This window comes from Oncorhynchus kisutch, linkage group LG16 (genome assembly GCF_002021735.2).
Source record: "Oncorhynchus kisutch isolate 150728-3 linkage group LG16, Okis_V2, whole genome shotgun sequence".
NCBI lineage: Eukaryota > Metazoa > Chordata > Actinopteri > Salmoniformes > Salmonidae > Oncorhynchus > Oncorhynchus kisutch.
In genome coordinates, this window is record NC_034189.2 from 33,945,081 (window position 1) to 33,972,688 (window position 27,608).

Consider the following 27,608-nt stretch of genomic DNA (forward strand, 5'->3'; position numbering starts at 1 on the left):
ATAGATGTAATATAAATCCTAGTTTATGTTTACCTTGTGGTTTTGTTATAACAAATGACAGATAGAAACATTGTATCATTAGAGCAAAAGCTTTTTTGTACAGCTGGGTACTATTAACACTCACATGCATAGTGGTCTTCTGACCATGTTGCTGGGTTTAACATAATATTTATACACAAATAGCAGCCTTGTCCACCACAATGTCTAATCTTAAAAACGACTTACAAAATATGCTGTCTGTAATTGATATCACTATGTAGCAATTACATGTGGATATGAGGTAGCAGAGTTCTGGCACTGGTTCTCCATCTAGTACTTCTTGAGATGAATAGGGCCAATTTATACACTTTAAACTATTTTTGCCAAGTCAAAGCCAGTTTGTGAAAGTTTAGCAAGCAAAAAAAATAAAAAATTCACTAGGGATATGTGCTTAGATTCATTCAATCAATAAAGCAACATTTACTGTGTAGAAGTAAAAGAAACTCAACTGGATACCAATGATTCATTCACGTGCTAGTCAAAACTGGAGAAACTGACATTTCCGACTTGCTAACTGGTTGAACATTGTATAACTACAAACAGTTAGCAAACCAGACATGTATGAGTTTCCTAGTTCAGACTAGCACATGAACGCGGCATTATTCAAACATGGTTTTGCCTTGGAGCAAAAAGAGTGTTGTTTAAACTAAAATCAGAAAACATCAAAGTATCAGTTTCAAAGTTTTGATTGCATTAAGGGTATTTTTTATCTTTTACTCTGTACTTTGTTATGAATACAGGTCAAAGGTCTTATTTTTGCAGAATAACAGGTTGTCCCTACCAGTCACGTGTAAGGACGCGGTGTCTAGACCAGTTCTGAGAGGTGTCCTAAAAATTGTACGTGTGTACATTCCAAAGCCCATAGCTGGGACTTGACACTGTTCCAGACCTCATAGAAGATCTGCACTGGTTGGCTTCTCTATCCTTTTCCCTCTCTCTGTGATGTTCAGTCCTGCTGAACTCTGTCTTTCAGTCTGTCTGTATGTCTGTCTCTATCTGCCTGTTTACACACATGTTACTGTAACTTTGGAGAGAGTAATCTTGATTTTTGTAATGGAGAAGCCATATTTCAAAATGCCAGTGAGTGTTTGCAAATTCTACCATCTTTGGCTCAGTGCTTATCTGTTATTGAGATGAGCTCTTGATGCAAAAAATGGTAATTGTTCACAAGAAGTAGATACAATGTTTGTGTTCACAAACCACCCTCATACTATCATTTTGACCCCAGAGGCATTTTGATATCATGGCTGAATAGTGGTTTATTAAATTGTTCAAATGTTTCATGACTTTGTCAATCAACTTGTTCTTCATTAATCTAAATCATTGTTTAGTGTTTCTGTACCAATATTTTTATTTAATGTAACTAGGCAAGTCAGTTAAGAACAAATACTTATTTACAATGACGGTCTACCCCAGCCGGGACGACGCTGGGCCAATTCTGCACCACCCTATGGGACTCCCAATCACAGCTGACTGTGATATAGCCTGGAATTGAACCAGGGTCTGTAGCGACACCTCTTGCACTGAGATGCAGTGCCTTGAACCACTGTGCCACTCAGGAGCACAATATGGGATTTTTTTAAAGTCCACCTAATTCCGTTTTAGTAATTTGATAGATAGGACCTTTATTTGAATATAGGTTTCTCTGGAGACATAATAATACGTTATCCATACCACCAGAGGGTGGAGGGGGATCTGTATCAGTGATTTTGACTAGATAGAAAGATCACCTGCAGAGATATACAGTGCCTTCAGAAAGTATTCATATACCTTGACTTATTCCACATTTTGTTGTATTACAGCTTGAATTTCAAATGGATTAAATGGATTTCCTTTCCCTAACCCATCTACAGACAATACCACATAATGACAAAATGAAAACATGTTTTTAGAAATTGTTGCCATTATTATTTTCAAAATTCTTCAAGCTCTGTCAAATTGGTTTCAGGTTGTAGATTTAAGTAAAACCTGTAACTCGGCCACTCCGGAACATTCACTGTCTTCTTGGTAAGCAACTCCAGTGTCGATTTGGCCTTGTGTTTTGGTTATTGTCCTGCTGAAAGGTGAATTCATCTCCCAGTGACTGGTGTAAAGCAGACTGAACCAGGTTTTCCTCTAGGATTTTGCCTGTGCTTAGCTCCATTCCTTTTATTTTTTATCCTAACCCCCCCTCCCAAACATTAACAAGCATAGCTATAACATGATGCAGCAAACACTAAGCTTGAAAATATGAAGAGTAGTACTCAGTGATGTGTTGTGTTGGATTTGCTCTGAACATAACACGTTGTATTCAGGAAATAAAGTTAATTTCTTTGCCACATTTTTTGCTGTTTTACTTTAGTGACTTATTACAAGCAGGAGGCTTCTTTGCGAGGCATTGGAAAATCTCTCTGGTCTTTGTGGTTTAATCTGTGTTTGAAATTAATTGCTTGACTGAGGGACCATACAGATAATTGTATGTGTGGGGTACAGAGGTGACGTAGTCATCCAAAAACCCAGTTAAACAATAGTATTGCACACAGAGTGAGTTCATGCAACTTATTATGTGACTTGTTAAGCAAATGTTTACCCCTGAACTTATTTAGGCTTGCCATAATGAAGGGCTTAAATACCTATTGAATTTTCATTTTTAATTAATTTGGAAAATTTTGGAAAAACATAGCTTCCCTTTGACATTACGGGGTATTGTGTGTGACAAAAAAAAATGCAATTTAATCTATTTTAAATTCAGGCTGTAACACAACAATTGGAAAAAGGCAAGGGTTGTTAATAGTCTTTTTCAAAATGTATTTAACTAGGCAAGTCAGTTAAGAACAAATTTTTATTTACAATGACTGCCAACACCGGCCCAATTGTGTGCCACCCTATGGGACTCTCAATCACGGCCGGTTGTGATACAGCCTGGATTCAAACCAGGGTGTCTGTAGTGACACCTCAAGCACTAAGATGCAGTGCCTTAGACCGCTGCGCCACTCTGGAGCACTTTCTGAAGGCACTGTTTAAAAACATTAACTGAAATGACCATGTACATACCCTGAGTTGACAAAGTAGCAAACAGAGAGCTTTTCAGGTAGAGTAGCCTGCAGCCTCTGGGCGTACTGGACAAGGTTATCATGCAGGAAGCGTGAGTTAGTATTCAGTAGTTCCATCTGTTCAGCCCCAGCCTTCACCACCATTGGGTGACTGTGACCCACTGGGGAGTCAAGCACACCATAGAATTGGTCTTCAATTTAATGGCAATCATATAATTGAAATTGCTAATTTTTTTTGTATCATTCTGCTGGGCTGCAGAAGTGTTGGCTTCCTGATATTAGGTAGTGATGAGGGAAAGGGGTAATACTTTACAAAATGTAATTGTGTTGCTCTTGCATGGAAATACATTACCAGTCAAAAGTTTGGACATACCTACTCAATCAAGGGCTTTTCTTTATTTTTACTATTTTCTACATTGTAGAATAGTAGTGAAGACATCAAAACTATTAAATAACACATATAGTATCATGTAGTAAAGAACAAAGTATTCAAGAAATCAAAATATATTTTATATTTGAGATTCTTCAAAGTAGCCACCCTTTGCCTTGATGACAGCTTTCCACACTTGGCATTCTCTCAACCAGCTTCATGAGGTAGTCACCTGGAAGGCATTTCAATTAACAGGTGTGCCTTATTAAGAGTTAATTTGTGGAATGTATTTCCTTAATGCGTTTGAGCCAATCAGTTGTGTTGTGACAAGGTAGGGTTGGTATATAGAAGATAGCCCTATTTGGTAAAAGAACAAGTCCATATTATAGCGCTTCATGGTTTTTGCAACTGCACTTAAAGAAACTTTCATAGTTCTTGACATTTTCGTTTTCGTATTGACTGAACCATGTCTTCAAGTAATGATGGACTGTCGTTTCTCTTTGCTTATTTGAACTGTTCTACCTATTTTGATTTCTTTAACACTTTTTTTTGGTTACTACATGATTCCATATGTGTTATTTAATAGTTTTGATGTCTTCACTATTATTCTACAATGTAGAAAATAGTAAAAATAAAGACAAATCCTGGAATGAGTAGGTGTGTCCAAACGTTTGACTGGTACTGTACATTCATTTCTATTGGGTTTAGTCAGTCAAAAGCTAGCAAACTTAGTATGCAATACATCTGTCAGTTTCTTCATCAGATCCTGTGACCATATCATGTTCTACACTAAAATCACTGCAGTGAGTGTGTGATGTCACTGTCTATGTAAGTGAATAATGTGTTTGTGCCTGCGCTCACCGTGTGCAACGTTGTTGATGCAGTCCAAGTATCGCACACCATTCTCGTCATACATGTACTGGCCTTTGGCCCGCACAATCTTGATGGGATCATGGCTGAAGAACACCTTACATGATGGACTGAAAGAGAACGGAGTCTTAATACATTGATACTGTAGCAATTGGTGGTCATGGTGGTCATCCTGGTTCTTGGTTGCAGGGAAATGTGCACTCACGACCTCCTGTGCCATAAAGGGCAAGGCATCTAGGCATAACTAGAAATAAGTGTACTTACATATAGGAGGCAAAGATACTCAAATTGACTTGTTGTCTTGAACAAAAATAACCTTTTTTATTCGAAATGCAATTCAGTAAAATGAATAAGGTTGGTCTCAAAATAATGCATAGCCAACCACTCTCCTTAGGCTTCCCTGTCAGCTTATATAATAAAAGAGGATCATTATCGTTGCTAATAGCACACATAAAGTCTCGATAACCTATACCTTTTACGCAAAATATAATTGTTGTGTTGAAAAGAAGGAAACTTTAAAAAGTATCCTATTTCAGTTAGACCACGTTCTTTCACTTCTGGTTTGAGACAAGAGATGACACGTATCTCAAGTTATTGTGTGGCATGTTGGTAACGTTAACTCTCGAATTGAGAAAGGACTCACGTTCTCTGTCAGGCATTGCTTATAGCATACACATTCGATAAAAAATTACATGCATTTCTTTTGGCATTATTTCAATGTTCCCGAAATAGAAAGTCCCTGTGATATAGCTTTATTGTAATTACATTTAAAATACTTTCTTATAGTCTCAGCAACCAGTGCAGAATTTGGAAGACATTTGACTATTAAACACAGTAGCATACAGGCTATAAAAAAACGATGTCTTACCCAATGTGCTTTTTCCGAAGATCGATGGTCTTCTCCTTAGGAAACATTTCTGCTGTCATCCTGGCGTTCTTTCATTCAGAGAAAATGATCAGTTGTCCCTCATTTATCTCCGTTTTGTCAGTCCAGAAATTGCGTTGCAACGGACCAGCGCAGGCACACGCACGCACACGGATTTGCAGCACAATACTGCCCTCTAGACACATTTTCATTTCTGCTGTGAAAACGGCAACGCAAGGACACTGACCGCAAGTCACAGCTGGTGACGCATGATTAGCCTATAACTCATGATAAAGTACTGAATTACTACACGAAACCTATTCGTGCAGTAGTGAATATGAAAAGACACGTAGGGATTGTGTAGTGAATGTGTAGTTGATGCACTACTCAAGATACACAAGTAGAGTTTGGTAGTGTTAATTAGGAAAACAAAAGTTTTAATAAACAGGTAGAGTTTTTTACTACTTGATGTCGGTAGTAAATAAGTAGTCAAAACATTACAGCTTTACTACACAGGCTTTCAATAGTAATAAGGTAGTGTTTTTAATACTTGATATTGATCATAAATAAGTAGTCACAACACTACAGCCAGACGACATCGGCTTTTCCTGACCTCAGAAGAAGACAAACAGGATTGTTGGTTGCTGTTTGCTAGTCCTATTGAAATGTAGCTATGTAGCCTCTGTTTTCACACATACTCTAGCTAATAGTATGTGTGTTTGAATGCAAATGTACAGTATGTTCATATTCATATGCTTACCCATTCTACTTACCTCTTTTGACCTGTTGCCAAGAAGGCCATCGACATAAGAACACTGATGGCCATCGTTGGTAAGATTAACATTGTTTATCAAATATTTTTCTGTGTTGTATTATGTGCAGTGGCAACCCTTCATTCCGGGCAGAGCCCCACCTGTTTAGCTGTTTTGCATGTTATTTTGTCATTAATATGTGACACATATCAGTTTCAAATTAAAAAATATATATATATAAAAACATAAACCTGCATAAAAACTTGGTTTCTATTTTGCTTTCTTGAGTAAGGCAGCTCCATAATGCAGGTGTTTCAGCCTAGCTCAGTGTTTTCTGTGGTGGGGCAGCCAGCGGAAAATACACAGAGTAGGGGTTGGTAATGTTCTCTAGTTGCGCCATAATTGGCTCAGTGTTCTGTCACTCATGGGGACACAAAATCTACGGGTAGAGTATGAAAATTCAAGACCCTTGAACGCTGCCATAGAGTTACATTATTAGGGCCCATCCAAGAAGGTTCAAGGTCATTGGCCACAGATAAAACAACATCAAATCACATTATATCTACCGTAGCTTTGATTGGACTGATCGTGTCAACATCATACTTTCAAAATCTTAGCTAGCAAGCTAGTGTAACCGATGTGAATTGGCTAGCTAGTTAGCGGTGGTGTGTTTCAATCGGTGATGTCACTCGCTCTGAGACCTGAAGTAGTTGTTCCCCTTGCTCTGCAAGGGCTGTGGCTTTTGTGGCGCGATGGGTAACGATGCTTCGTGGGTGACTGTTATTGATGTGTGCAGAGGGTCTCTGGTTCGAGCCCGGGTAAGTGCGAGGGGACGGACAAAAGTTAAACTGTTACACTAGCAGTCATCATCATGAGTCAAGTCAACAATCTACTGGCAAATCATTTTCAATCCTTGTCATATGAAGAGAAATAATGAAGAGAAATTATAGATAAATGCATCAGTGCTCATCGGTCCTTGGACATAAACATTACCCAACAAGTTGGAAATCTCAAATTCAACAGTGAGTGGTTTGGAAGGAAACAGTGACTAACTGCAAGCAATTGCAAAGTATCGCCTGCTATTCAGGGGAGTGTGTGTTTAGTCCAAGTCTGGGTTTAAGGGTCCAAGCTTAAAAGGAAAACTTTCGACATTGTCCATGCTGTCAATCCAGTATCCGTTCTGCCGCTCTCAAAACAACTGGAAACTCGGAACTGGAAAATCTCAGACTTCAGTGAGTTCAAGACAATTGGGAACTCTGGAAAAAAAAAGCTCTGACTGGGAGAATACGTTTTGAATGGTTATCCAACTCGGAATTGCAAGTCGGGAACTTGGGCCTCTTTCTAGAGCGCCGACCTGAAGATCACTGACATCATCATGATTCAACCTTGTTTTTTTCCAACTTCCCAGTTGTCTTGAAAGCACTATAAATCCAGAGAATGCCAGACTTTGATGACAAAATTTGCCCACGAACGATCGCCGCGCCACCTTCCTGTTTAAGTGAGCACAGCACAACAAGGTGAGTCCAAAAATGTCTTGTATGCTGCTGCATAAATTATGTAATATGCCAGGGAGATATGTATACTGTAGCTAAGAAAGTAATATTAAGTGTATGTTGTGTTAGCTGTTAGTAGCACATGTGCCTCACTCACCCTAATCATTTGGTCCCCTTTCCCTTTATAACTCAGCCTACTGTTCTGACTTGGTGGTGCACATGTATCTTATAGCCTGTTTTAGAGAAATGTCATAATCGAATATTGTAAGAGCTTTCATTGTCACCTTTATTTATCATACGGTTCTGACTTGGTGTACATGGAGAATACTTTAAGTATGGTCCATGTTCTGAATTCTGTCGCTGTACATTTCAAAAGTGCTGAACAAATAGTTATATTGACTATGGCCGTCCTAGCTCACTCACTAATGTCTTGATCGAAATTACGGATTGCCTCTTATCTGCTCGTCATCCCTTCGTGCCATAGTTTGTACATCTCAATTGTAAGTAGAAACCGCATGTTTTTAAGTAAATCAGCAATTTCAACAGTTTTTATAAGACAGTAAATGAGGCTGAATGAACTGTTTGGCCAGGTGGAGCAGTGGTATCGTGTTGGGACTGCTGTTGGAACTCTGCTGTTGACAAAACGTTGTTTTATTTATTTAACCAATATTTAACTAGTCTAGTCATTTTAGAACAAATTCTTATTCACAATGACGGCCTACCCCGGCCGATGCTGGGCCAATTGTGCACCGCCCTATGGGACTCCCAATCACGGCCGGTTGTGATACAGCCTGGAATCAAACCAGGGTCGGTTTTGACACCTCTAGCACTGAGATGTAGTGTCTTAGACCGCTGCGCCACTCGGGAGCCCAAACAGTTTGTGGGCACCGTTTGTGGGCACAGTTTGTAACCATTATCATGTAATTCATGTATTGTTTAGTGTTGTGTAGTGTAGTATCTTTGCTGGTTTGCCCCACCAATATTTACGTGCTAAGATTGCCACTGCTTATGTGACCTCTGTTAGCAGATGACTGATAATGGCTTATGAGATTGTCTCTTGTGCTTGTGGAAATGTGGCTGCAACAAAATAGAGGATCTGAATATGGTTAAGTCAAAGGCCTCAAAGGGATTAACAAAAAAAGTGTAAACATGTAATTTAATATGTAATTAATGGCAATTTTTTTAAAATTATGTTTGTATTATCTTATTTATGATTTGATGATATAACTACAGTTAGAAACTTGAGGAAATAACATGTGCACTAGTCTAGTAGTGACACAGTAGTGAAACAAGATGTCAATAGTAATTTGAATAGGCAAACAGTAGTACATATGCCAGTTTTCAATAGTAATTCAAAAGGGTTTATGTAGGTAATGAAAAATGATCAGGAGCAGTCAGTAGTGATCAGTATTGAAACAACACTACACACAAATGGCAGTAGTAATTCAGTAGGACTGAGTAGGCATCCAGCAGTAATGTAGGCATACGTAGTAATTCTATTGTGAACATGTAGGAATTGTGTAGGTATGTGTAGGTTAAGTAGTACAGTAGATACCCAAAAGCTCAGTAGTTACACAGTAGTCATTAAGGGAGAATCATGTTCTGATTTGAATAGGAAATATGTAGTTCACCAGTAGTGAAAAGGTCCTAATTGATCACTCATTACTACTTAAAATACTATAGTATATACATCACTACTGCTTAATTAGACTTCTCAGTAGTAGTAAAACAATAATAATGATAATAATAATAATAGTAATAATAAAACCAGTAGGTTTTGTGTAAATCTTGTGTAGTAGTGATGAGTAGTAATTCACTAGTTGTAACGGATCTTGTCATCCTCTTCTGAGGAGGAGTAGCGAGAAGGATCGGAGGAATGCGCAGCATGGTAAGTGTCCATAATGTTTAATCAAACACAACAGAACACTGGAACAAAACAATAAACGTGAATAAACGAAACAGTCCCGTATGGTAACAAACACTGACACGGAAGACAAACACCCACAACCCAAAAGTGAAACCAGGCTATCTAAGTATGATTCTCAATCAGGGACAACGATTGACAGCTGCCTCTGATTGAGAACCATACGAGGCCGAACACAGAAATCCCAAATTATAGAAAAACGAACATAGGCAAACCACCCAACTCACGCCCTGACCATGCTAAAACAAAGACATGCTAAAACCCCCCCCCCCTCCAAAGGTACGGACTCCGGCCGCAAAACCTAAACCTATAGGGGAGGGTCTGGGTGGATGTCTGTCCACGGTGGCGGCTCTGGCGCGGGACGTGGACCCCACTCCACCATAGTCTTTGTCCGCCTCCTCAACCGCCTCCGTGGCCTCTTTCGAGCGGCGACCCTCTCCGCCGACCTCAGACTGGGGACCCTAGCAATGGGCCCCAAATGGACGGGAGATTCCAGCAGCGCCGGACAGGCGGGAGACTCCGGCAGCGCCAGACAGGCGGGAGAGTCCGGCAGCGCCGGACAGGCAGGAGACTCCAGCAGCGCTGGACAGGCAGGAGCACCTGTAGGGAACCGTGAAGGCGCACTGGAGCTCTTGAGCACCGAGCCTGCCCAACCTTACCTGGTTGAATGCTCCCCGTAGCCAGGCCAGTGTGGCGAGGTGGAATAGCCTGCACTGGGCTGTGCTGGCGAACCGGGGACACCATGCGTAAGGCTGGTGCCATGTACACTGGCCCGAGGAGACGCACTGGAGACCAGATGCGCTGAGCCGGCTTCATGGCACCTGGCTCGATGCCCACTCTAGTCCGGCCGATACGAGGCTAAGCACGCGTACTGGGGACACCATGTGCTCCACCGCATAACACACGGTGCCTGCCCAGTCCCTCTCGCTCTCCGGTAAGCACGGGAAGTTGGCGCAGGTCTCCTACCTGACTTCGCCACACTCCCCGTGTACACTCCCAGTGTGCCCCTCCCAAGGGGATGTGCAGCATGGTAAGTGTCCATAATGTTTAATCAAACACAACAGAACACTGGAGCAAAACAATAAACGTGAATAAACGAAACAGTCCCGTGTGGTAACAAACACTGACACGGAAGACAAACACCCACAACCCAAAAGTGAAACGAGGCTACCTAAGTATGATTTTCAATCAGGGACAACGATTGACAGCTGCCTCTGATTGAGAACCATACTAGGCCGAACACAGAAATCCCAAAATGATAGAAAAACTAACATTGACAACCCACCCAAGTCACGCCCTGACCATACTAAAACAAATACATAACAAAGGAACTAAGGTCAGAACGTGACACTAGTAATTTTTCATGAGGTATTGGCACTCATAATAATCAAAACTCTAAAATTGTGATAGTGTAGGCCTCTGAAACAACAACAGTGGTCAAATTAAATAACGTACAAGAAGAGCTGTTGAAGCCCTAATATTCAGAGAAGTGTCAGGAGTGACTTAAAAGGACTGTAAATTAAGACTGTAAACGGTTATTTGAAAGACTGCATTTATTTGGCTCCAACAGTACAGTCATATGAAATGGTTTTGAAATAATGCGTGCAGAAGTATCCATAATCTGAAAGCAAATTGTATTCATTTGCAAACTTGTAAAAAATGAGTGATACAAATGCAGAATAGGAAAAAAAACATAACAGAAATGAAATGTAAGTTATTCAAAAGCTGTGAGATGGACTTAGCTATTGCATTTACGTTGTAGAATACTTAGACTATGTTCAATTGAAGTTATATCTTTACTTTTCCAGCTTCTATTAGGTTGCATTACTGCACTAAGGGAAATAGGCTATAGTGTAAGGAGGATGTTAAAAGAAATGTCAGTATATATGTCAGAAAAAAGGCTCTGGTAAATTTGCCACTAAATAAATAAAAAAGTGGTGTTGAAAAGTGGGTGCCTGGTACTTGGTGGGTTAAAGAAGTGTGTATCAACTATGTGGGGACCATCCACTACCAGCCTTTAAATGTGTGTAACTTCATAATATATAATTGAACAAAGATACAAAGATACAAAGAAGAATCAGCTGTACGTTAACTGAAGACACAAACCAAATCATAGACAAATTATATGTTTTCTATCACACTACTAACAACTTAAGAGCAAATGATTTGTGGACAGCAATTGAGGCTACAATAAATCAATTCAAATCAAGTCTTAAAAATATGGATAACAAGAAAGTCTATATTTACAAGTTTGTAACTAAAAATGTAACTTGTCAATCAAAACATTTGTATTTTTTCTAAGCCAGTGAAGTGGTACTTTTCATGGGAAACAAATTGACTAACATATTGTCCTGATAATAAATGTCTGTAACTGTTATTAATCTGCATTCTGATGCTGCACATATCAACCAAAGTATAAATTGCACTTTTGTCAAATAAGCAGATATTAAACTCCACATTTATAATTCACTATACATACTACATTCAAACTACATTCAATGCAAAGAGAGAAATAGAGAAAGAACAATATTATCATATTTATGCTACTTGTCAGGGACAGACAACATTTTAGCCAAGCCCATCAACACTTTCTTGTTTTATGAATACAATTGCATGCCAAGGTAAGGCCTGCAAAATTGGGAGTGAACTAGCATTGTAAATACCTGACCAATACATCAATTTGATGATAATGACAACAAACTTCCTTCACATCTAATGTACTTGTGTGACATCTCAATGACAATGCACCACTATAATAGACAAAAGCTGAAAAAAACGGTATCAGGACCTTCGAAAGCTACCCCCATTTTATAAGGAATGCCTGTTAAAAACCAAAATGCCTTCTTTAAGAAAAATACAAAAATAAATAATGTAACACTTAAAATAGTGAGACAAATATAAAAAGTATATGCACAAAATGTTTTAAACTGTTAAAAATTATAAAGAAACCTCTGTCTTATGGTTGTCATAGATAGATAATACTCTTTAGAGATCTTTCTAACAAGATGATAGCACCATAATGACACCACACTGTAACAGATGACCTACTGTTCACACGCATACTATTTACTTTGTGACATAGCTGATAACCCTGTACAGTTGGGGTGGAGTGGTCAAACTTGTCACAAAAACAACAAAAATATCAGTTTTATAGAGTGGACATGTGCCGATATTACATATAAGCCCCATTTATACATTGTGCTAACATGGGTCCTTTGTCCTGATCTTGTCTACGTTCTGATTGTGCCCACATTTCCAGAAATGTGTCTACACATTGTATTAAAATGTGTCTGTTATCCGCCCACTGTGCCTGCATTGTGACCAGATTTCCTGGCCCCTTCCTTTATGAAAATTGTTTCACAGTTATTCTTTAAAAATAATATGTATTTATTTATTGTAAGACACATATTGATGTAATCAATCAATGGTGCCACCGGTCAATGATTTTACAGGAAAATTTACAATTTAAATGGTCTCTCTGTACAGATCTGTCTACACTTGTAAGATATCCAGACACAACGCCTCCAGAGGTTGGCAGGATGATCTGATCACAACGGATCACAATTTTGATTGTCTACACCTATTAAAAAATGTGGGCACAATCAGAATGTGGACAAGATCAGGACAAAGGACGCAAGTTAGAACCAGGTATAAATGGGGCTAGAGGGTCAGTTTGCCGGACACAGATTAAGCCTAGTCCTGGACTAAAAAGTATGCTCAATAGAGATTCTCCATCAAATGCTTTTTAGTCCAAGAGTAGTCTTAATCTGTGTCTGGGAAACCGGCACATATTGTACTAATTGATTACTAATCATACAATAACTGTTCCAAATAGCATTATGCATCAAATATCACTGTGCATAAGGGCATTGTTAGAATTAGGACATCCTTGACATTATGAAATTAAGAAACAGGCTCAATTTTCTTTCCAAATTGCTACGGAATGTGATGTAAATGGCAATGAATACAATTATGGGTTACAAATGGAAGCAGGGCCATTCAACTGAAATGAAATGTGTTACCTATTGAGCCTGTCCATGTAATACACCATTTACATTGTGTAAAAAAAATATATATATAGAGAGAGAAAAGGAAGAATGCTGCATGTGGTGGAGACATGATCCAGTTGAGGCAAACTGCCATTTGACAATAATTATCTAGTAAAAAATTATACATTTTTCCGAAAGGCATTTTTACCTGCAAATGTACCATACTGAATTACCAGGTCAAAATGTTCAAAAATCTTATTGTTGCAGACATATTGCTGAAAATAAACACTGCATTTAAATGTAAAGATACAATAAACTTGCAGTGAAGCACATTGTAACTCACCGACTGTATTTTCCACTTAATGGCCAACAATGAACAAGTGTTATTATAATATTATAAAACTTGGTGTTTGCAAATCAGTGTAAAAGCTGATGCTGTGTAATCATCTTTGCTACCAACTGAAATTCCCTTTCTGCTACACAGAAGCTTATGTTCATTTGAATACATAATGTACATGCCATATTATTAACACTCAGTAATATCAACGTTCAATACATACTAACAGTGCGCAAAATAGGTGCTTTTATACTTCAACAATTTACAAGAGGTTGCCATTCCGCAATAAACACCATTCCAATTACTCAAAGCAGGTTAAAAAGGAAAGGAATGAACAAAAGCTTGAGGCACCAAAGGCTATTATACATAAAACTTTTGTTAAAAGTAAGTAGAAGAACAAACTTCAACTAAAAAGGCAGAATTCCATTGACCCTCTTGACCTTGTAGTGTTGTGACTGTAACATTGTTACAGGCAGGCACTCCTTGATTGGCAGGAGAGATGATTGTAATCTCTCCGCCGAGGCCCACTGTCTCCCCTACTCCAAGGGATCCCAAACAAGTCTGTTCAATCCGATGTCTTTGTCAGCCTAGCTCATTTCCGATTGGCTATGCACAGTGCATTGAGCTCTAACACTCTTCTCCAAGTTCAATAACAAGTGGCCGTTGACAGGGAAAGGGCCCTGGGACTCAAGACAAGTGCATCTGTGAAGACCTGCATCTATTGACCCATTGCAGATCTCACCACAATAAAGAAAATCAACCCAACTTTACTTCCTGGGGAACAATTCTTTTCAAGCCACCAGCCAAGGCGTGACTCCCTTTGGAACATTAAAAGAAAAAGAAACAAATAAAACCAAAAATGTTGAGCTTTCTTTTTTGAGTAGTTAAGATTGACAGCCAGATAGTGTTTTGCTGAAGCCATACAATTCGACCACATCAATGAAATATGTATATTAATACATATAAATATAGTTTAGGACAGTCATCATGCTTTTTGGGGCGTGTGGAGGGTGTTTTGTTGGGATGGAGTCTTTTAAGCTAGTAGTATGGCATTAATGGATGGTGAATGCGAGAGCTAGAGCTGTTAAGAGCCAGTTCAGATCCCTCCAACGCCTCCTTCTCCTCATCCTCTGTTGTCACAACCTCCTTACTCCCCTTGAATCCCAATTAGCCATTTCGTTCCAATCTGTGCCCGAGCACTCTGGTCATGCAAGGACTTCATTGTGTGTGTGCAAGTTCTGCCGATTGCCAAAGATCTGGACTCCAAGATGCAGATGTGAGAGTGACACAGAGCGAGGTGAGTAGAAGCAGCTAGGAGTGATGGACCTTTGCTCTTTGTACACATAGATTTCTTTATTTTCTATTTTCCATTAAAAATAATTATAAATACCCCAACAACATTTTTTTTAGATTAATTTTTTTACAAACCATGCTTTTCGGGTTAGATTGATCACTGCAAGAAAAACAACAGAGAGAACGATGTAGTGAGATGAGGTAAGAGAGAAATGGGGTGAAATAATTTTTAGGTAAGGGTTTTTAGGCCTGACATTTTTAATTTTTTACACCACTCAAATATTTATGTGAACTAGAGGTCTTCATGGGTCCAAAGAATTGGACCTGTTCCGAAATGGACCATTCCTACCCGTACCCGATGTGCATAAATACATGTTTTAAATATAGAGACCTGTTCCGAACGGACCCGAGGACAACTAGACCCGTTCCGTATAGAACTTGTCGGATCAAGACCTGGTACAATCCGATCCGAGTGAGGGAAGCAGCAGAAAAGTCATTTTTTTAAGCTAATTTATTAACTGGAGCTGATAAAGTGTGAGAGGAGGGAGAGAGAGGTGCAGCTCTAGCAGGCAGGGGAGGGGCCGTACTGTGAGTTTGTGACATGGGGAGCAGGGAGGAAGGGAAGAGAGACAGCAACCAAACCAAGCCGACTCGCGCTATAGTAGAGTAATAGCTACCATAGCTAGGTTATTTATTATCAAATAACCTAGTACATGTACATGTCTTGACAGAATCAAACTGGTGGACGTTAGCTAGCTAAGCCAATTGAGGCTGCAATGCATGCACTTTCTCATCCTACAGTTACAAATAACAACAACTCCATTCACATACAGTATTACGTAGCAGCCTACCTGTTGGCTCTTGGTCGTTGTAGCCTATCCTTCTCCTTTAACTTTTAATTCCGTCATTTTAATTCCATCTTCTATTGGTTTATATCTCCTAACTTTTGCCACACATGGAGGCACTATGACTATAGCCTGTTTGACTTATAGCTTGATGACTTATAATTGGTTAACATCAACAACAAGCTACACGCGCAATGCTCCACTCTCTTGAAAAGCAAGAGCAGCAGTATAAATTATAACATTTCTCTCTCTACTGCAGCAGTCGTGTGTATGTCTGTATGGGCCCTTCCGGACAAGTCAGTTAAAATTACACATACCCGAGACCCGTGACAATCATATCAGATCCGACCAGACCCGTGACATGATTTAGAATTCTGGATCCGGACCCGCTTGGGTCACGTATTGGGTCTCAGGCATTTGGGTACAGGTGGATCCGTGAAGACCTCTAATGTGAACCGACAAAAAAAACATGCATATGGCCAAGGCTGAGTGAAGCTCAAATACAGTACACACTATGTGTGTGTACTGTGATTTTAAAAAGCTTACATTACTGAGATAATGCTTACCTTTTGCCAACAACCAGGCATTGGTAGTCCGTCTGGGCCCTAGTAAGGGGAGAAGAAACACTAGTTAGTGTCACAAAATGGTGACAGAAACAAACATGCTTTTTTTTTGCTAAGAACTGATATTAGTTCACAAATGTTTGTTTGATGTTGTGCCTCTAAATCTCAGATTATGTGGTACAAGGTCTGTGAAGAAGTGTACCGACATCTCCAGCACAAGCCCCATGTACAAAAACAGTGTGGTTATTTCAAGACTAGTTTCCCAAAAATATGATAATGTCTGTGATGGAATGCAATCGGCATATAACCAAGCGATGCAAGATATTTGATAGACAGACACAGGGCATTCATCTCACTGGTCAACCCCAAAGCCAATTCCTCCTTTGGTCGTCTTTCCTTCCAGTTCTCTGCTGCCCATGACTGGAACGAATTGCAAAAATCTCTGAACCTGGAGACTCACATCTCCCTCACTAGCTTTAAGCACCAGCTGTCAGAGCAGCTCACAGATCACTGCACCTGTACATAGATGGGCTGTTTACAGATGGGCTATCTACCTACCTCATCCCCATACTGGTATTTATTTATTTATTTTGCTCCTTTGCACCCCAGTATCTCTACTCGCACATTCATCTTCTGCCGATCTACCATTCCAGTGTTTAATTGCTATATTGTAATTACTTCGCCACCACGGCCTATTTACTTCCTTAATGTACCTCATTTGCACTCCCTGTATATAGACTTTTTGTTTTATTTTGTTCTACTGTATAATTGACTGTATGTTTTGTTTATTCCATGTGTAACTCTGTGTTGTTGTATGTGTCGAATTGCTACGCTTTATCTTGGCCAGGTCGCAGTTGCAAATGAGAACTTGTTCTCAACTAGCCTACCTGGTGAAATAAATAAAATAAAAATAAAAAAGGGAGAGAGGAAATACAGTACACTACTTCACAGACATTGACAGACATGATAATATTTAGTTTTTTGTTGTTGAGAATGGTACATTAATCAATATAATCATTTAAAAGATCTGCCAGTAAATTTAACATATCACTTATGTTTTATTGAATTACTTGTGTAATTTAGATGTTTCATGTTTAATTGGCTTGTCTTGCCTTCAACCAAAATGTAATGGGAAAATGTAATGGCATGCTCACATTTGATAATATTTTAACACATTTCAATGAATTCTCACTCATGCTGGTTACATACAGTGACATTTATCTCATCATGCAATGATATATGTTCCTCCCTTAGGTTTATATTTAGTACATTTTATCAAATTATCCAAAGTTCTGATTAATCCATGTGCCATTGTGTAGGGTCTATACTCCTAAAGATATGTGAAATTGCAAACATAGAGCAAACATATGACATATTGCACTCATGAAGTGTCATTTGTTCTGTGATAAGAATAATATGTGGATGCATACCACTATACAGTAACATACATCTAAACTAGCTAAATATACTCACTCAAGAAGGACCCTTAGCACAAAAGCAATCAGCAGTTCCATGCATTACACAACATCCGTTAACACCATCTCAGAAATCACACAAGATAACAACACTTCTCCCCGAAACCAAACAAGAATTACAAATTTGAGTTGGCATTGGAAAGGTCGGGGGCAATAACTGATTTCACATCTTCTCTCCTTGGTCATGGTGTGCCCAATTGGTACAAATACAGAAGGGGTAGAGGGGGTTAAAGGTAGGAGAGGTAAGGTCCATGTTGCCATTGCATGGAAACGCATCAATAAAGAAGAGAACTGAAGGAACTTAGATTATAGCTTGCCATGGTTAGAGTCTGTTTAGGAACTAGGGATGTTAAAGGACTTTGGAAGGGAAGTCCATTTAAGGATTACATTTTTTTTATTTTATAGGAAAGCGTCCCTGTACACTTATTGAGAAAGTAGGGGAGGGGGATTCAGTTAGAGAATATCAAGGGAGAATATCAACAGATCCACTGCTTGTGTGCTTTACATTTACGTACAGTGGCATTCAATTGCAGATTACAGTAGGTCTGTACCTGATAAATATGTAGTTAAGAAGGGCTGCTTGCAGTCAGACAGTTAGTCAGGAAGAAGTGTGTTTAGAAACTAAAATGAACTAAAATAGATAATAAATGTCTGAAAAACCTAGAGGTGATTTAGCATGTGAGCTGGTTGTAATTTGGAGTGGGAGTTGGTGGGGGTATGGATGGCTGGGTGGGTGGCTCCAATCCTCATGCTAAAGCCATGCATGGGTAAGGAAAGAAAAACGGTGGCTTCTCATTGGCCATTTGTCAGTGGCAAAGGTCAGTAAGCATGCACGGGAGAGGTAAAGGAAAAGAGGAATACTGTACCAATTGGCACGGGGCATCCAGCCCATCCAGACCAGGTTGCCCCGGTTCTCCCTTTTCACCCTTAAAGCCCCGGAACCCCTGTTCATAAAGATGACCTGGGAGTGTTACTGGGAGAGATGTGGACGGAGCACCCCATGCATCCCCCTGCTAAGGGGATACGATCGAGGGGAAGAAGGAGCCACCCTGTGACCTACAGACACTAATAATGTACTCAGTGGGATATCTGGTCATTTGCCCAGGTCATAGCACTTGCCAATAGGACTTCATGAGGGACAGAAATCATTTCCTGTGATTTTAAGCTTTTTTGGGGCTTTTTCATGGCTGGTGGGTGCCAAGTTAGCCAGGGCGGCTCCTCCTTTTTGGGGGCCAACTGTCTTATATCACTCTTAGCTTGGACATACCAATGGGCAGGGTGCATCTAATCCAGGGGCACCCTGTTCTCCTTTCTCCCCCTTAGGCCCTTTTTTCCCCTTCTTTCCCTTCTCCCCCTGTGGATACAATAATTTAGTCAGGTCAATCATTTTTCCGCTCAGAGATGAAGGGTAAATATTCTCTGAGTCCAACGAGAACAACCATTTGTGTTTATTTTTTTTCTTCATTTGATTCACAATTTGGAAATCTCAAAACATTGTTGGCTAAACTGCATATTTTACGAAATGTCATACCCTGGGTAGAGCAAGGCCAATTTAAGCATCATTTAAGGATAGATCTCCTTAAAGATTAAACTTTTCGTTGCCACTTTATTCTACGGTACTGTTTCCACTGGTATTTACCTATTTATGTGGTAACATTTGGTACTTTCTGGAACATATAATTACCTAGTTCCAATAGTGCCTAGCGGTGCTTGATTTGATAAATTCCAAAGAAACCTAATATATTATTAGGTTATTATTGTGTCATTACAATTTAACCATGTCAATTGTCATTATACCTGGTAATTTATATACCATATAATAAAGTACTACAAAAGGACGGGACAAAATATTAATTTACAGTGAGCTACAAAAGTATTGGGACAGTAAGACATATGTTATTGTTTTGGCTCTGTGTATCAAAGTAGTCAAACATATAGTATTTGGTCCCATATTCCTAGCACACAATCAAGCTTGTGACTCTACAAACGTGTTGGATGTATTTGCTGTTAGTTTTGGTTTTGTTTCAGATTATTTTGTGCCCAATAGAAATTAATGGTAAATGAGGTATTGTGTAATTTTGAAGGCACTTTTATTGTAAATGAGAATAGAATATGTTTCTAAACATTTCTTCATTCATGTGGATGCTACAATGATTATGGATAATTCTGAATGAATCATGATTAATGATGAGTTACCGACGCATACAGTGCCTTGCAAAAGTATTCATCCCCCTTGGCGTTTTTCCTATTTTGTTGCATTACAACCAGTAATTTAAATAGATTTGAATTTGGATTTCATGTAATGGACATGAAAAATGGTCCAAATTGTTGAAGTGAAATTAAATAAATTACTTGTAAAAAAATAAAAAAATAAAATCTAAACAGAAAAGTGGTGCATGCATGAAGCTCATATAAAGCCCTTAAATAAGATATGTTGCAACCTATTACCTTCAGAAGTCACATAATTAGTTAAATAATTTCCACCTGTGTGCAATATAAGTGTCAAATGATCTGTCACATGATCTCAGTATATGTACACCTTTTCTGAAATGCCCCAGAGTCTGCAACACCACGAAACATGGGGCACCACCAAGCAAGGGGCAACATGAAGACAAAGGAGCTCTCCAAACAGGTCAGGGACAAAATTGTGGAGAAATACAGATCAGGGTTGGGTTATAAAAAAATATCAGAATCTTTGAACATCCCATGGAGCACCATTAAATCCATTATTAAAAAATGGAAAGAATATGGCACCACAACAAACCTGCCAAGAGAGGGCCGCTCACCAAAACTCACGGACCAGGCAAGGAGGGCATTAATCAGAGAGGCAATAAAGAGACCAAAGATAACCCTGAAGGAGCTGCAAAGCTCCACAGCGGAGATTGGAGTATCTGTCCATAGGACCACTTTAAGCCGCACACGCCACAGAGCTGGGCTTTACGGAAGAGTGGCCAGAAAAAAGCCATTGCTTAAAGAAAATAAATTAGCAAACACGTTTGGTGTTCGCCAAAAGGTGTGTGGAAGACTCCCCAAACATATGGAAGAAGGTAATCTGGTCAGATTAGACTAAAATTGAGCTTTTTGGCCTTCTAGGAAAATGCTATGTCTGGTGCAAACCCAACATCTCTCATCACCCCGAGAACAAAATCCCTGTGGGGATGTTTTTCATCGGCAGGAACAGGGAAACTGGTCAGAATTAAAGGAATGATGGATGGTTCTTGAGGAAAACCTGTTTCAGTCTTCCAGAGATTTGAGACTGGGATGGAGGTTCACCTTCAACATTTAAATGACAATCATCTGGCGGCATGGCAATCAGGCTAAACGACACGCCTGGCGCTAGTAGGAGTCGACTAGACATGATGGGAGGCCGGGGGGAGGAGGAGGAAGAGGAAGAGGGAAAGAAGCGAAGCCCCGGTGAATCGTCCCTGAGCGGGAGCTTGCTGCGACGCCATTACCCCAGGGGGACCATCTACGTGTCGGCTGTGATGGGGGAGAGCGACCGCGGCAGCCCCGGGGAAAGCAGCGGCAACAATTCCCCGTCTTCCGCCTACAACAAAAACCACATCGACAGCGGGGATGGCGCCACCAGCAGCAGCCGATTCAGCATCGGCCTGAGACCGCGATTCTCCAACTACAACAGTCTATCCGCTACTTACCGACCCAACCATTCAAATCATAGCGGTCCCAACCATGCCTACAGCCAGTCGAGTCTCAAGCAGAAGCACACGGTACCGGAGGATGAGCTGCTCCAGCAATTCAAGCGGGGAGGAGGTGGGGTCGTCCACCGGTGGTTGGGGGTTCAGTGCCCACTACCTGTCCATGTTCCTGCTCATGGCCGCCTGCCTGTTCTTCCTCCTACTCCTACTCGGCCTCATGTATCTCCGGATGAGGGGGTCTGGAGCCTCTGAGGTCGATGTCTTGGAATGTCTTGGAATGGCCTAGTCAAAGATTGCCTAGTCAACCAACAGGAACCCATCCAACTTGAAGTAGCTGGATCAGTTTTGCCTTGAAAAATTGGCAAAAATCCCAGTGGCTAGATGTGCCAAGATTATAGAGACATACCCCAAGAAACTTGCAGCTGTAATTGCTGCAAAAGGTTGCTCTACAAAGTATTGACTTTGGGGGGGTGAATAATTATGCACGCTCAAGTTTATTTTTTTTGGTCTTATTTCTTGTTTGTTTCACAATAAAACATATTTTGCATCTTCAAAGTGGTAGGCATGTTGTGTAAATCAAATGATATAAACACCCCAAAAATCTATTTTAATTCCAGGTTGTAAGGCAACAAAATCAGAAAAATGCCAAGGGGGGGTGAATACTTTCGCAATGCACTGTAAATACGAAATACTAAACTTTTGACTACATTAATACACAGAAGGGAATTTGTCCCAATGCTTTTGGTCCCCTAAAATGAAGGGACTATGTACAAAAACTGCTGTCATTTCTAAACAGTTCCACTGATATGGATGAAAAAATACCCTTAAATTAAATCGGACAGTCTACACTTTAACCTCATAGTCACTGTATCATTTCATATACAAAGTGCTGGAGTACAGAGCCAAAACACCCTAAAATGGGTCACTGTCCTAATACTTTTGTAGCTCATTGTATTTCTTCAAATGTTTCATGGAGCTCTCATTTGGACAGGTTCGTATTGCACGGTTTAAATTAGCCCTGAATAGATTAATCAACACAAAGACCACAGTTGCACAATGGTCCACAGTGGTCACAATTGTCAGCTGAGAACATTAAGACACTGCAAATTAAGGGGGATATATTAAAAGTGAAGCTATTGCTTACATAGGGAGGGAGGGAAGACATACTGTAGTCAATGTTAGATAGGAGAGGTACCAGAACTAGGGACCAGGAATTTGGAAGTCCAGAACATTCCTCAGAATAGGAGGAGGGGGAACGGCGGGAAGGAGCAGAGGAGAGGAAAGAGCTTATCTCTTGGGACGTACAGTAGAAGGCACAAGGGAAGAGAAAGAGTAGCAGGGAAAACACCTTCAGAGGCACAGAACACACCCCATTCCACCAACTAGAAATAGCAAGTACTCTATCCCTTTTCACAGTCCACTGCAAAAGTGCATAATCAGGGTTGAGGTCTGTTTAATTCCCACAGAGTCTATTCATTAAGTACATTGAAATTCAATTTGTTGATCAGAAGTATTTTCAGGAAGTATTTATGTATTGAATAAAACTGTCCTGAATTGATTTACAATGGAAAAAGCCTCAACCATGAATCATGGAGGTACCCATGTTTCCAAAATATGTAGACTACATTAAACCGTAATATATACTGTATATGGTTTCAGAATGCATTAGGTCTGAAGAAGCTTATTGAACATGGAAAATTCAAATGAAGTCATTCATATTTGCCAGAGATTGTGTGACAGCATTAAAGTGAAAAAATATAGGTCGCATTAGGCTAGGATTGCACTGTGTAGGCCAGGGATGGGAAACTCCAGTCCTTGGGGGCCTGATTGGTGTTACAAATTTACCCCAGCCCCAGCTAACACACCTGACTCCAATAATTAACTATTCATGGTCTTCAGTTTAGAACATGTGTGACACGAAGCAGGACTGGAGTTGGCCCTCCTTGGCGTAGGCAAAATAAGTAGTACAGTTTCATTGGGACACTAAAGCAGTAAACAGACACAGGCGGTCAATGATACAGGCTATTTAAAAAGACCAGGTCTACAAGCAGGGTCAACAACAGGCAAAATTACACAACATGGGATGTTAGAAGGGTTATGCTCATGCATGGAAACTGCAGAAAACCAATAGAAAGATGATTTACTGCCTGTTGTCAATGGACGACCTCTCAATTCACTTTTAGTCTAATTTGCTATAATGTTCAGATTCTTATTACGTGAATGTAAGTGTTTACAAAAAAAGTAAAGACACATTATTTTAATCTTTGGAGGCTTCAAAATGTGATTTGATTGAAATGATTTTGATAAATGAAATGACAAATTATTCAATGGTGAATAACAATAGTTGACATTTGAGAGAATTGAGAACGGAATTTAGAGTTAAAGGGAAATGTCAGAATTTTTAAACTTCATTTTCATTATCTCCAGAATCCCCCCAACATCAACAAATGTGAAAATAATGAATTTCTATGTTTTGTAGTCAAAAAGACAGAGGAAGAGAGTTGTTTCCAATGACATCATCAACCAATTAGTAGACAATTAGTAGGCAATTAGTAGGCAATGCCTACTCATAATTGATTAAAATCACATGATGCACACCGATGATGTCATTGGAAACACTTATCTTCCCTCTTTTTTCGAACAAAACATAGAAACGTGCCATTTTCAAATACAGTATGTTGATGTTGGGGTGGTGCTGGAGATGATAAATATGAAGCTCAAAATTGAAATGTCCCATCTAATAGTGGAGGTGCATAACACTGTGCACTTACCACATCTCTGTATTGTACATTGCTCTCCTTTACTCTTTTTTTGTGTCGTCATTAGCTAAGTATACATTAATCAAATTTTTGCTCCAAGATGCCGGCAAATTTGAGAAACCGAAAAACTATATTGTGCTTATTTATTGCACTATGTCGTGTGTTTATGCTATGTTTATTGCACTATATTGAACTATATCGCGTGCCATAGTTTATAAACTAAGTGGACAGTGGTAAAACAATAACATCATATCTGAATTCCGACATCTTTATGCACCTTTGCCATATGACCCTCATAATGACTCATACAAATGCTCATACAATTTGTACAGCACATTAGCACTATGAAAGCATCCTGAGACCCATGAATTATGTCATCAATAACCCAATGCATTTCACTACAGCTATGTCAAATACCATACCACTCCTTTCACATTGTCATAACAACTGTCATATGTCCACTCCACTCAATTAAAGTGATATTCAATTTTCAAAAGATATTCATTGGTGAATCCACTTTGTAAAGAAAAGGCTTAGTTCCTTTCCTTCATTGTCCATTGACACCAGTAATCCTACGTAAAATTATGGGGGTGTCATTCAATCCCCAAGGTAGCATATCTAGATCTACCTTTTCTCCTCTTTCCCCCGGGTCGCCTTTCTCTCCCCTTAAGCCTGGCAACCCCTGCAAAATACAACTAGTTCAGTACTGGTGCCCTGGGGAGTGAATCTGATAAGACCTGATCTAGGAACAGTGTAGATAGAACATCCAAGGAGGGTCACTTCTCTCTCTGACAATGTTACAACCCTAGAAAGGCAAGAAGATGAACAGAGAGTAGGAGGAAGAGAGAGGGACAATAAAAGAGATACAAAAAGAACACAAGGGAACGTGCGTTATGGAGGAAATGAAGGTACTCAGTGAGAAAGACAGACTAGTGCTGTCATTTTGACAGACTTATACATCCAGTATATTTTCAGAATGTACTTTGATACAGAGTGTACATTCATGATGAAATGAAATGACTCCTCTTCAAGAACACATTAACAGCATGCAATATAGGATACAGATATCACAGGTCTGACAGGGACAGACAAAACTGCCTCACTCACATCAAGGCCAGGTGTTCCAGCCGCTCCCTGAAAGTAAACACAGAATAATAAAGAGCTTTTTCAGATACTGTACTACATGTTTTAAGCTAGTTACGAACTTGTACGACTGATAAGATTGTGTTTGTTATTAGAACTCTATTGTGTGTTGGCTGGGGTTTTGTTTTTATCAGAGCACACTTACAGGAAGTCCATAAGGTCCCCTTGGCCCGAGTTCACCTGCAGCTCCTCTCTCACCCTGACAGAAGCACAAATAGGCATCACATTTTCACAACATAGGCAATCTTTCTTACATCATATAATTTATCACACACTTACTCTGTCCCCCTTTGGCCCGGCTGGACCGGAGGAACCAACAGGCCCGTCCATACCCTGTGGAGAGGTGGACACAATCGTAAGCAATACCCTCAGGTAAGACAACACTGGTCAGACTACATTCCCATATACTGTACCATAATGTTGATATGGTCCACCCCAACCTTTCCTCATGGAAAGGTATGTGTGGGGGGGAGGGGGTGACGCTGGTTCACATGAAACTCACCCTAATTCCAGGCTTGCTGTCCAAGCCGGAGGCTCCCTTTGCCGTTATGGATGTATGAGTGACATGAACAAGGCGGAATTAATACAAGATGAACACAGTGAAAAGAACACTTATTGTTAACGGTTGTTATTGGGACAGGGGGGAAAACACTCATGTTCAGTGTAAACTTAAACGACTAAAACCAGATACCCCAAAAAATCTGTACATGCACAAATACAGTTGAAGTTGGAAGTTTACATACACTTAGGTTGGAGTCATTAAAACTAATTTTTCAACCACTCCACACATTTCTTGTTCATTTTTGGCAAGGCTAATAGGACATCTACTTTGTGCATGACACAAGTCATTTTTTTATAATTCACTGTATCACAATTCCAGTGAATCAGAAGTTTACATACACTAAGTTGACTGTGTCTTTAAACATCTTGGAAAATTCCAGAAAATTATGTCATGGCTTAGAAGCTTCTGATAGTGTCACGAACGTCGTCAGGGAAATGACCGGACCAAGGTGCAGCGTGGTGAGCGAACAATTCTTTTTATTTATAAATGTCGCCAACAAAACAAAGAATAACAAACACGACCGTGAAGCTTACTAGGGCTATACAGGCCACTAACAAAGTCAACTACCCACAACTAAGGTGGAAAAACAGGCTGCCTAAGTATGATTCCCAATCAGAGACAACGATAGACAGCTGTCCCTGATTGAGAACCATACCCGGCCAAAACTAGAATGCCCACCCTAGTCACACCCTGGCCTAACCAAAATAGAAAATAAAAGCCTCTCTATGGCCAGGGCGTGACAGATAGGTTAATTGACTCGAATGATAGACATCATTTGAATCAATTGGAGGTGTACCTGCGGATGTATTTCAAGGCTTACCTTCAAACTCAGTGCCTCTTTGCATGACATCATGGGAAAATCAAAGGAAATCAGCCAAGACCTCAGAAAAAAAATCATACCGCTCCTAGAGATGAATGTACTTTAGTGTGAAAAGTGCAAATGAAGCCCAGAACAACAACAAAGGACCCTGTGAAGATGCTGGAGGAAACCGGTACAAATGTATCTATATTGTATATTGACATAACCTGAAAGGCAAGGAAGAAGCCACTGCTCCAAAACCGCCATAAAAAAGCCAGACTACGGTTTGCAACTGCACATGGGAACAAAGATCGTACCTTTTGGAGAAATGTCCTCTGGTCTGATGAAACAAAAATAGAACTGTTTGGCCATAATGACCATCATTATGTTTGGAGGAAAAAGGGGAGGCTTGCAAGCCAAAGAACACCATCCCAAGTTGTGGCAAAATGGCTTAAGGACAACAAAGTCAAGGTATTGACGTGGCCATCACAAAGCCCTGACCTCAATCCTATAGAAATTTTGGGGGCAGAACTGAAAAAGCGTGTGCGAGCAAGGAGGCCTACAAACCTGACTCAGTTACACCAACTCTGTCAGGAGGAACGGGCCAAAATTCACCCAACTCATTGTGGGAAGCTTGTGGAAGGCTACCCAAAACGTTTGACCAAAGTTAAACAATTTAAAGGCAAAGCTACCAAATACTAATTGAGTGCATGTAAACTTCTGACCCACTGGGAATGTGACGAAATAAATAAAAGCTGAAATAAATCATTCTCTCTACTACTTTTCTGACATTTCACATTCTTAAAGTAAAGTGGTGATCCTAACTGACCTAACCTTGTTCG

At 39.9% G+C, this 27,608-nt stretch overlaps 2 protein-coding genes across 16 annotated transcripts in view; both read right to left on the bottom strand.

Annotated features, from left to right (window-relative positions):
• The window catches only part of etnppl (ethanolamine-phosphate phospho-lyase), a 65,780-nt gene extending 60,422 nt beyond the window's left edge, over window positions 1-5,358 (bottom strand). For 2 of the 3 annotated variants that reach the window (XM_031792263.1, XM_031792262.1), the window contains exons 1-3: window positions 5,180-5,358; window positions 4,303-4,421; window positions 3,073-3,232 (exon numbers count right to left, since the gene is read on the bottom strand). In XM_031792263.1, the coding sequence (XP_031648123.1) occupies window positions 3,073-3,232; window positions 4,303-4,421; window positions 5,180-5,238 (338 nt within the window). In that variant the 5' untranslated portion in view covers window positions 5,239-5,358. The remainder of the gene's footprint in view (window positions 1-3,072; window positions 3,233-4,302; window positions 4,422-5,179) is intronic. The other variant, XM_020504445.2, reaches the window with a different exon arrangement.
• A 5,525-nt stretch (window positions 5,359-10,883) lies between these two features.
• col25a1 (collagen type XXV alpha 1 chain) overlaps window positions 10,884-27,608 on the bottom strand; it is a 302,148-nt gene continuing 285,423 nt past the window's right edge. For 5 of the 13 annotated variants that reach the window (XM_031792275.1, XM_031792270.1, XM_031792264.1 and 2 more), the window contains 7 exons: window positions 25,908-25,943; window positions 25,685-25,738; window positions 25,551-25,604; window positions 25,370-25,396; window positions 19,115-19,201; window positions 16,376-16,414; window positions 10,884-14,489 (listed from right to left, as the gene is read on the bottom strand). In XM_031792275.1, the coding sequence (XP_031648135.1) occupies window positions 14,463-14,489; window positions 16,376-16,414; window positions 19,115-19,201; window positions 25,370-25,396; window positions 25,551-25,604; window positions 25,685-25,738; window positions 25,908-25,943 (324 nt within the window). In that variant the 3' untranslated portion in view covers window positions 10,884-14,462. Of the gene's footprint in view, window positions 15,125-16,375; window positions 16,415-18,713; window positions 18,792-19,114; window positions 19,202-24,577; window positions 24,945-25,369; window positions 25,397-25,550; window positions 25,605-25,684; window positions 25,739-25,907; window positions 25,944-27,608 lie in introns of those variants that run through there. The other 8 variants (XM_031792272.1, XM_031792269.1, XM_031792265.1 and 5 more) reach the window with 8 other exon arrangements.